The 11,566-nt window shown below is 33.7% G+C and overlaps 1 protein-coding gene across 1 annotated transcript in view; it reads left to right on the top strand.

The window, feature by feature from the left end:
* Window positions 1-11,566, top strand: part of cdc73 (cell division cycle 73, Paf1/RNA polymerase II complex component, homolog (S. cerevisiae)) — a 51,846-nt gene that overhangs the window by 4,742 nt on the left and 35,538 nt on the right. The window contains exons 3-10 of the mRNA XM_073849240.1: window positions 1,989-2,058; window positions 2,152-2,214; window positions 2,382-2,434; window positions 2,546-2,634; window positions 5,441-5,654; window positions 7,371-7,469; window positions 10,316-10,394; window positions 11,123-11,187. Of these exons, the coding sequence (XP_073705341.1) occupies window positions 1,989-2,058; window positions 2,152-2,214; window positions 2,382-2,434; window positions 2,546-2,634; window positions 5,441-5,654; window positions 7,371-7,469; window positions 10,316-10,394; window positions 11,123-11,187 (732 nt within the window). The remainder of the gene's footprint in view (window positions 1-1,988; window positions 2,059-2,151; window positions 2,215-2,381; window positions 2,435-2,545; window positions 2,635-5,440; window positions 5,655-7,370; window positions 7,470-10,315; window positions 10,395-11,122; window positions 11,188-11,566) is intronic.

The following is an 11,566-nucleotide window of genomic DNA, read 5'->3' as shown; positions in this document are numbered from 1 at the left end:
CCGGCGTTTGCGTATTCTACCACAGAGCGCGTGCTCATGTGACGTGACTGATGCCGAACGCTTACTCAGGAGAGATGGACGTGGCGTTGTAACAAAGGTAAAAAATGATATAAATACTGTTCAGTTTCTCTCAAAAACCGATCGTTTCGTGTCTTAAGACATCAATGTATCGTCACGAGTCGCAGGGTGTAATTTGGATTTGTCTGTGCATGTTTTTGTTTACTTTTAAAGGTCTGGTGCCCATCCACACCCATGATAAGGCTGGCAGACAGCACCGGTTTTCGTAAAAAATCTTCGTTTGTATTCTTCTGAGGAAACTAAGTCACCTACATCTTGGATGCATTGGGGGTAAGCAGATAAACATCAAATTTTCATTTTTGGGTGAACTATCCCTTTAAAGAACGTACCTCTTGTTACACATAATTGCAATCTTGCACTGGTCTGTTGGACTTGGATGAACAAAAATAAACTATTTTGTTGCTTAAGCTTATGTATTCAGTCATTATTCAATGGTATACTAAAAATCCATGTAAAAATCTTAATTCTCACTGTTCTCAGGTCAAATATTTACATGCGATTAAAATGTGATTAATTTCGATTAATTAATTACAAAGCCTCTAATTAATTAGATTAAATTTTTTAATCGAGTCCCGGCCCTAATATATATATATATATATATATATATCTATATATATATATCCAAATGTTTACAGACAATAATAGTTGGTGTTTCTATTTACCTCAACATTAGGCTACTGCCGTTTGATTATTACTGATGAGATTATAGACAGTGGCAGCTTTAACAGGCTGGATTCAAACTAATGCACAGATCTAATTCGATATATCAGATGTTTTGTCCTGTTCTGAAAACATAACTGTCAGTACATCAATTTCGTATAAAAGTATTCGTAAATGCAAGTGCATTTCTACAATCTAGCTATGGACGAACAAACAAAAAAGCGCACGTGAAAGTCTGTCAGAGCGTGAGTTTCGTGCATCTAATAGTACTGCATTCCAAACGGCAGAAATGAAAGCATGTCTATAGAAAAACACAGCGGGTGGGTCCCCGCATATGGCACGTGCGCGCGCTAGAGACGCAGCGGGCTTCATTGCACAGAATTTACACCGTGTGACTCGTGCGCATTGCTTGACAGTGCGTGCTTCCACCCGCCGTGTTTTTCTTTAGATATGCTTTTATTTATGGAATGCAGTAACAAACACACGTGAAAAGTCTGTCAGTGCGCGAGTTTCGTGCATCTAATAGTATTGCATTCCAAACGGTAAAAATGAAAGCATATATAAAGAAAAACACGCCGTGTTCTGTGCAATGAAGCCCGCTGCGTCTCTAGCACGCGCACGTGCCATATGCGGAAAAAAACTAGCTCTGAATCTATTCTGAATTTTTCACAATGCATCGAAGAATCGATTTTTCCCCCCACCCCTAGTCTGGTGTAATGCAACATTTCTTTTTTTTATTCAGGTAATTAATATGTAATATTTGTTTTATTTAAAATATCCAAAAGCCACTAGAACGGTGTTATACATTTTGCTGGTTTGTGCTGCTTTTCCTACATGCACATGACCGGAATTAGCGGAAGCGGTCGACTGTGGCATAATTAAAGCTCCGCTGCTTTTGAGCCGTGTATCACGCTCATCCTTCCTTAGCAATTGCTCCAGCAGCCTCATTTTGCTTTCACAACTTTCAGCCCCACCCTGCTTTGTACTACAGTAACCTTAATATTTTTTTAAATACATTAGCTCATCCATGGACCATCAGCTGTGGGGATGAAGATGTCATCAAACTACACCTTTTGTTCTATGTTTGTTTTGAATATGCGCCCTCTAGTGGCAAAAACTTGCATATTGTGCCCTTAAGGCTTAGTTCACTGTCTATAAATTGGAAATATCTTTATGGTTTTCTTTTATAATGTAGTTTGTGTGCACAGGTGGTTGGAAAGTAAAAAGTAAAACTGTTTCTCTGATTGCAGACAGAGAACATCCCTGTTGTAAGACGACCCGACAGAAAAGACTTGCTGTCCTATCTCAATGGAGAAAGCTGTAAGTGTGATGAAAATCACAGACATTAGTGTTCAAGTTCTTTACTAAAACGTCCTAATTATTTACCTGTTTTCATTGAATTCAATTTGACAGCGTCGTCAACGAGTATCGACAGAAGTGCGCCCATTGAGATTGGTTTACAAAGGCCGACGCAAGGTGTGTGGATTTGATTTTGAGCTTGTTTGTGTCATTTAACAAAGATCATGAGGCATAATAGGACATAAGTAGATCTTTAATTTAAGGCATGTTATAATAATTATCAAAAAGATTGAATTAAACAGTCAACAATTTCCTGGCATTAAATTGCAATTGTTTTTTAACAGTTAAAAGGGCAGCAGATGAAGTGTCTTCAGAGGCTAAAAAGCCTCGGGTTGAGGTAAGAAACATTTTTAAAACTTCTAATTAAAAAAAAAAAAAAAAAAAGTTTTGAATTGCTAAAAAAGCAAATGTTTGGACACTTCTCATGATTCATGCATGTGATTCTCAGGATGAAGAGCGTGTGCGTCTGGATAAGGAGCGTCTGGCTGCTCGTCTCGAGGGTCATAAGGAAAGCATCGTGCAGACGGATCAGATCCGGTATGATCAAACTGATTGAGCATTTTAACACCGTGTACAGAAAAACATGTAACCTGTGCTGGCAAAATGAGTCTGAATGTGTGCTGTCAAATTTTAAGCTACAGGCAAGAAGTCAGAAGTGAAAAATGTAAGTTTTATTCAAATTTGAAATTTTCACAAAAATGAGTTCATTAAATCCTCTTCTAGCGATCCCAATGCTCCAAACAGTAATTAAACATCTAAAATGATGTTTATTCATACGTTTTTTTTTTTGTTTTTTTTTTGAGAGGAGTACCATTTTTCTTTGCTCGCTTCTGGACGACTGCTGCTGCTTGTAGGTTTGTTGTTTGAAAAGCGCAGCATTCCAGCTTTGTGAATATTCATATTGAATTCTTGATGACATGAGACCAAACTAGTAAAATATGATTTTCAAACCCATGTTGATGAAAACAAAACGATCGCGCTGACTGACATTTGCAAAGCATGTGCATAAGACGCGCATCTCTGAACATTATTGTGAAAAATGTCTTGGTGAGATTCACACAAACATAATTTATGTCTTTCATGAACGTTTATTTAATGTTTGGGGAAAAATCTGATGTGTAACACTATATTAGGTCTATGCATTACAGTAGGTCTTAATATGTCTCAATTAGGGCTGTGCGATATGACGATTTTTGATCGTGGACGATTAATGTCTCCACGATCTGCTTTTGAAAAAATATCGTATCATGCTACAGCGTGCCTCCTCCTTAATATATTGTACAACGTGACATAAATTCACTCACGGGACACTGCACTTATTCGCAATCACAAAAGTACATTATTTGCATGTCTAAAGCCTTAAATAATGTTATTTTGTCCATTTCGTAAGAACGTACACCTGAAGCGCGTGTGCTAAAAGCCTCTCAGACCGCGCCTAATTACTGGACTAAGCTATCTTTCGCATCTTGTTTGTTAAAACTACCAAAACCACACAAGGATTGCATATGAACACAGTTGGTTATGTCTAAAGTGAAAGTAAACTGTTGAGAGAAAAACTGATGTGCGCCTGTATGTATTAGATGCGTGCAGCTCTTAAAGTGACAGAACTAAACATGCTGCCGATTGTTATTAAAGGGACAGTTCACCAAAAAATTACTCGCTCACATATTGTCCCAAACCTCTATTAATATTTTTTTTTTGTTGTGCTAAACACAAATAATACATTTTGAAGAATGTGGATAACAGTAGCTGGTCCCCACTGACTTTGATAGTGGGGGGGAACAAATAAGTAAAATACTATGGAAGTAACTGGGGACCCAGCAACTGTTTGGTTAGCCACATTCTACAAAAGTTTTAGTGTTGAACATGTTTTATGCTTAAAAAAAGAAAAAATTGAGAGTGAGTAAATAACGGAATTGTCTCTTTTTGGTGATGGTAGGCTAATAAAACACAAACCACTCACCGCTCTTGACTGAAGAACTTTAATACCGTTGCTTTAAGAGTCAATGTATAATTTATGTATACAGTGTTTTATTTTTGTTTGTTATTTCAGTTTCTTAAATGCTACTGCTAAATACACCTATTGTACCTGAAAATTGAAATTGGTTTTATTAGTATTTTATGCGTATTTGTAACGTAGCCTATCTTTGTTCTTTTTTTTTAATAACAAATATAAAAAAAAAAAAAGACATATTTGTATCTTCGCTCAATTTGGCCAATTTTGCTTTGGAATCTTCAGAAAACTTTAACTCGATTTTTCTCATCATCAACTCTGCTGACTTTGTGCCTTCAAATGGTTGTAGCTTTTGGTCAGATTCCAACAAGTCATAACATTTTGAAGGGGGTTTATGAGAAAAATAAATCATTTTTGAAAACTCTCATTTAGACTTATTTTGCCAGCATGGGTCACATATGTACAAAAGGTTTTTGCAAAAAGTTAATAGAAGACCTAATGCAAGTAGTTCACCCAAAAATGAAAACTGTAATTTACTCACTCATGTTGTTCCAAGCCTTTCTTCTGTGGAGGATATTTAGAAAAATGTTGGGAACTAAACATTTAATTTACCGTTGACTTCTATTATATGGAACAAAAAATACAATCAAAGTCAATGGGAACTGGAATTATCTGGTTATCAACATTTCTAAAAATATGTTCAGCAGAAGAAAATAATGCATACAGGCTTGGAACGACAGTAAATGGCAGTATTTATTTTTAGATGGACACTTCAATGCATTTTCTAAATTACATTTTTGTTTCTAATATTATTGTGTAATTGTTTATTTTGACTCAGTGAAACTGTGTTAAGTGAATTGAATCAATGCTGACGGAATTGCCAAACAACACTTAATTTGTTACCATTCACAATATAGCACAGTCATAAGGTTAAATTTTACAAAACTGAGATGTATACATTATATGAAAGCTCAATAAATAAGCTTTCTATTGATGTATGGTTTGTTAGGATAGGACAATATTTGGCCGAGATACATCTATTTGAAAATCTGGAATCTAAGGGTGCAAAAAAATCAAAATACTGAGAAAATCTCCTTTAAAGTTGTCCAAATTAAGTTCTTAATGCATATTACTAATCCAAAATTACATTTTGATATTTATAGTAGGAATTTTACAAAAAATCCTCATGGAACATGATCTTTACTTAATTTCCTAATGGTTTTTGGCATAAAAGATAAATCAATAATTTTGACCCACACAATGTATTTTTGGCTATTGCTACAAACATACCCCAGCGACTTAAGACTGGTTTTGTGGTCCAGGGTCACATATGTTAACTGTTTAGTTCTCCTAGGTATGATTTTTATCTAAGTATTCCTCTGATCTTAGGTCTCTGTCAGAAGCCATGTCTGTGGAGAAGATCGCTGCTATCAAGGCTAAAATCATGGCCAAGAAGCGTTCTACCATCAAGACTGACCTGGACGATGATATTACCCAGAAACAGAGAAGCTTTGTGGATGCTGAAGTGGACGTGACCAGAGACATCGTGAGCCGAGAGAGAGTGTGGCGGACGAGGACGACGATTTTACAGAGCACTGGCAAGGTAAGAGGAGAGAAAAAACAAGAGCTGTCCATTTAATACATTAACATCTAATAAAATGAAGAAATAAGTGCCATCATGGACATTAAACATTACAACCTATGTCTCTTCAATAATTTACTCCGCGGCCACAATAATGCCTTTTGAAATGTATTTGAGTTAATCAACATTCAGTCAATTTGTGTATCTAGTTAAAATTAATTGTTCTAATTTGCAGCAAATGCACAAAAAAATACTGAAAATATATTAAGTTGCTGTGCACAGATGAGTTTGGCCATTGTTTTCCCTTTTGTTTTTTAAAGATGCATTTACATTATAAACTCTTTGTCTAAATTAAACAAATGATTTGCATTTTAATTAAATAAAAAATTTCATCTGGATTTATTACTTTTTGCTACTACTATTATTATTATTATTATTCATTAATGTATTGCCTAATTAAAATGATGTTCATCAACATAATAGTAATTGCAACAAGTGTAATATCCAGATCTACATAATTTTAATTAGGCAATAAATATTGTGTATAAATGAATAAATAATAATAATTGCAACAAATGTGAAATCCAGAATCTACATAATTTTAATTGGGCAATAAATATTGTGTATAAATAAATTCATAACAATAATAATTGCATCAAGTGTGCAATATTGTGTGTTGTTATTAATATTGTTGTTATTATTAACCCTTGTGCGATCTTATGGACATTTTTGTCCATTTCAGTTTAGTTTTTTGTTATATAAGTGTGCCTGTGTTAATACCAACTGCATAAATTTTGGCTCAGGTGTTTATTTTTTATTGAAATTAATATTTCACCCTCATTTCCTTCAAAAAAAATCAATTTTACCCTCCGTACCAAAAATACTCACACTCAGGACCTTAAGGACAAAAATGTCCACATTGAAACCCATTCAAACTGGAATTTTTTTAACCCAGAGCCATTTGACTATAAAATGATGCAATATCTAAGGTTTCAAATTTTATATTTTTACCATTTTTTACTAGATTGTCTTTTTTTTTTTTTTTTTTATCTAACACTACATAAAAATATAAATGCTTCGAAATGAATGCTGTTGTTCTTCACTGACACACCCAAGAATCTAATAAGCAAATAAAATAAAATTACTGCTTAGCATTTAGTATATGGAAATTACTACTATTTTTCATTTTTTCATAAAAAAAAAAAAAAAACACCTGTGGCATTATGCAAACAACCCAGCATTTAAAGGGTTACAATTCTGAAAATTATTGAATGTTTGGTATCTATGGATAGAACAGATGCTGGTTAAAAAATCGACATCAGTCAAAGTGGAAAAAATATTAATAAATCATATTTTATGACAGTTTTTGGACATGTACATTTGTCAATTTTTTTTTTTTTACCCATGTGTAACTTTTTTTTGATGCACAATATTATTATTTCAAACTAGTTATTGCCTAATTGCAGATAAGTTTTTGGTGGTTATAAAACCATTAAAACTGTTGTCCTGCAGGTGGTGGTGTTGCACTGATCAAACAGCTGTTGTCTTGTTAGTTTAGTTTGTTAGGGTTGGAATTTTGAATGCTTACTTAAAAATTCAACTTGGTTAAAAGTCATATTTTGATTTATTTTTTATTTTTTCACTGCTATACTGTCTTTTACAATTAATTGTGCAAAAGAGAGACAAATGTTAGTTATATCTAAGAAATAAACTCCTGGTGATCTTTTGATGTTGCAGAATTTCTCCAAAAATATATTTGCCATCCTGCAATCGGTGAAGGCGCGGGAGGAAGGTCGAGCCCCTGAACAGAGACAGACCCAGAGCCAAACTCAGGTGGTGAGTACACAACAAAGCCACTTTATTAATGTGTAAGTGTTTATGGTTTCCTTATCAGCTGTACATCAAAATAGATGTTGGGAGTGTCTTTATTAAAAAAAGTAACTTTAAAGAGCCATGCAGCTCACCTGTTTTCCCAGTTTTTTTAACAACTGCTGGGACACATTTCTCAATACTTTGGTCACTTTTTCCAAACTCTTCAGACAACCCTATTACCCAAGTTTTATTGTGGCACAGCAGTTAATTTTACGTTCAAAATTCACTAAAACTATCAAAACACTTAAAATATCTTTTCAAATCAAGCTATGTTTCCACAACTAAAGCTAAGATTTTCAAACAACAAACACACTTTGTCACTCATAAAGCAATGACCTAAAAACTTTAACACTAGTTAGCAATATAGTGTTTCCTTTTGTAAAATCTTATTACAAAACAAGAATGACAGTCTTTACTGCTTATAATTTACTCCAGTGTAAAGGCAGTAAAATGATTCTCAACTTGCCTTTTGTATAGATAGTAGTAAAACTGAAAGACTAACACTTGTGTAGTTGTTCAGTTAAATCTGTTTTGACTTCAGAATATATTTCAGTATGGTACTATTGTAGAAATGTAGCAAATTGCTGTTTTATTCAGTTCTATATCATGTTTGATTTTGGACTTGACTGTTTTGAAAAGGGTATGTAAACATGCAAATTGGCCTGTAGGTAAATAGTTTTTGCTTTGTTTGCGTGTAAAAGGCTGTAGTCATTGAATGCATTTTGTGCCAATGCAATGATTCGTCTACAGTTTCGCCCATATAGACTGCTGTTGTGCTGCATGTGAAAAAGTGACTGAAGTATTGAGGTTGTAACGATTGTATAGAAAAAGAAAACAGAATGACAGCAGAACACATGCTGCATGAAGGCCACACGTTTAAACAGCGTATGTAAATCTGTCCAATTATGCCAAGTTTAGTAACCTCTTCCAAAATATTTTACCATCTGTATTTATTATTTGCAAAGTAAGGTTCGAAAGTTCAACCCCTAAACGTGATGGAATGCATCAAATTAACTGAAGCACTTTAGTTTTAGTTTGAAGAAAACAGCATGTTCTTTAACAGTCATTGAAAACTAAAGTGTCTGTGAATTGCAGACGACAGCACTCAGTGAAACTAGTCTCACAAACAGTGTCTTTTGTGTGGCTGTGAGGGGGTGTTATGTTCTGCAGTGTAACTACATAATTTGTTTAACAAATCAATCATGAAGTTAACTTCTGGTTTCTGATAGAAAACTGACTTCTGAACCCATTATCATTTCTTTTATTTTAATGAAAAATGTTTTCAGCTGTATGATAAAGGCCAAATCTGCTGAATCTTTGCCCACGTATTTATACACTACGAGTCAAATTTGAGCACAACCACTATTTACTATTGTTATAATTTTAATACTCCTAGTCACACTGGTGCGCTAAAAAATGTAAATATGAATATACTTCAGAGATATTTTATTCATAGGAATTTCTAGGGGTGACAACAATTGTAGAGTAAACCATTTATTTCTTCATGTGAGTTTGCCCCACTTTCAGTTGTTTTACCTCAATGAAAGGTTAGAATTTTGTACGTTATTTTTTTTTTTAATAAAAGATCAAAAAGAAAAACAATGCAGAATTTTCACATCCACCTTTGCTCCTATTTACCAAGGGTGCTAATATTGGTGGAGGGCACTGTATGTTAAGTTGTTCATTTAGTTAGATGCAATGCTAGAACTGATATGTTGTGTAAGAACACTTCGGTTCCTTATATCAGCAGAAAGACGGTATCCGTCAGAGAAAGACATCGATCAAAAAAAATTTTTTAATTATTATTATTTTGTGTACCTTTAAAATAACAGTGACACGTACTTCTGTAAAATAAAGAAAATAAACAAAATGCTCTTGCCGTCTCGGTCTCTCTGAACCTCTTTCTGAAATGAAGAAAAAACTTGCCAATACTGTCTACTTGTCACACAGGCATGAAAAATATATTTATAGAAACCTTGATTTGCCTGCTTTTAAGTGTTGACGTTGACATTAAATTATTCACTGTGGAATATAAATCATAGTACGTATCAGAAGGGGGGAAAAAAAGTCTACTTTTTTGCAAACTATTTTGCAGACCCCTGGGCTTTGAAAACCCCTGGTTTAAAAACCGGCAACAAAGCCACAGTGAGCAACAAAGTAGATTCTTTAGCCAAAACACTCCAGAAGCCCTATACAGTATCTTTTCTCAGTCACATGGCTTTCTGCCATACATGGGTGTCTAATTTAAAATAAAATAATAATGCAGCCTGATAAAACATCTGCTTTATCTTTTAATATTCATATCCAGTTGGACTCAACTGATGAATAAATAATGATGGATAACATGAAAATTCTCGCACTGCAAAAAAGGCTTATCTTATTTATTTATTTTTAATCTGGTTTCTGATCAAAATACCAAAAAAAAAATTCAAGATGCATTTACTAGAAAAGCAAAATTTATTTAATCTTTTCTGCCCTTGTCTTATTGGAAGAGTGGCTCTTAGAAATAAAAACTTGGATATTACTAAACAATATTGGACAAAACAAAATTGAGGTGTTTTGTATTTCTTATAACTGCATTTGGAAAGAATGAATCATTCTAGAGGGGTGATTTTATTTATTTATTTTTTGGAGTGCATTTGCCCATTCCTTGCCTCTTTGATCAGTTTAATGTTACTATAAAAGAATAATTCTATTGTTGTTTTAATATTAAATGGAAATAAAAAAAACTAAAGTGATTTTTACTTAACATATGTGCTAACATAAGCCTATTTGTTTAATTCACTCAATTTTTTTTTTTTATCCTTTAGGATCCAGCAATAAGAAATAAACAGCCAGTCCCAGCTGCCTACAACAGATACGATCAGGAGCGATTCAAAGGAAAAGAAGGTGAGTTGGATTTCACCAGCTGTAGTTTGTATGATGAATAAATGGGAACTTATTACAATTAAAAAAAAAATGTTCCTCTTTAGTATCTTTTGGCTAGATGTCTGTGTGAACTCCTTTGGGGTTTGTGATCCACAGGTTGGGAAACTGATCTAGGAAATGTATGAAATGGCACTTTTAGAAAAGATGTAACATCTATCAGAAAAAAATAATTTTAAATTTTAAAAAACTGTTACAACCAAGCTGCTATTGTTGATGAAGCTGTGAAAACGTTATTAAGTTTATCTTCTGGGTGACACTTTACAATAAGGTTCCATTAGTTATTGTTAGTCAATGTATTAACTAACACGAATGAACAATGAACAGTTCATTTGTTGCAGTATTTATTAATCTTTGTTAATGTTGGGTAATAAAAATACAGTTGTTCGTTGTTAGTTTACAGTGTATTAATTAATGCACTTTTGGTTTTAACAATGCATTACTAAATGTTGAAATTACCATCAAGATTAATGAACTGTAGAAGTATTGTTCATTCTTAGTTCATGTTGACTTAAGTAGTCAGCTAATGCTAACTAATGAACCTTATTGTAAAGTGTTACCATCATTTATGTATGATAATGATAAAGCCCCCAAAAATGGAAAAATAATTCATATTTTAAAAAATGTTAATGATGTAAAAATGGATCAGATAAGTAAATGATTTAGGTTTTTATTTTATTTTTTTTAAACAGAAACGGAGGGTTTCAAAATTGACACTATGGGAACCTATCACGGCATGACACTGAAGTCTGTGACGGTAAGTTCATATGATTTGCATCCTGTTTGTTTTTGATATGTCTGTGCCATAGAAGCAGTCAGCAATGAGCCCATGCATTTGTGGAGCAAACAAACTGGTTTATTCATTGGAATAAATTATTCTAGTTCTCTGGGAAGCCAATGTCTAGGGATCATCAAAAACATGGTTGTGTTGCTAGCCAAATATATGCTATTCCTGTTTCTTTATTTGCATATTTGACTTGGGTTTCTGGCTTTTTTTGGACAAAGTTCCTTTGGATGAATTGGTAATTGTTGGACCATGCGTGCAATGTATGACACATTGCCAACCGTGTCTGGTTTGTTTTGTCTTGCAGTTAAAATTGCGACTTGGTGCATAGTAACAGATGTTTCGTTGTTGG

This window comes from Garra rufa, chromosome 10, assembly GCF_049309525.1.
Source record: "Garra rufa chromosome 10, GarRuf1.0, whole genome shotgun sequence".
In the NCBI taxonomy this organism is placed as follows: domain Eukaryota; kingdom Metazoa; phylum Chordata; class Actinopteri; order Cypriniformes; family Cyprinidae; genus Garra; species Garra rufa.
The sequence above is the reverse complement of the archived record's forward strand: the minus strand, read 5'-3'. Positions and strand labels throughout refer to the sequence as shown.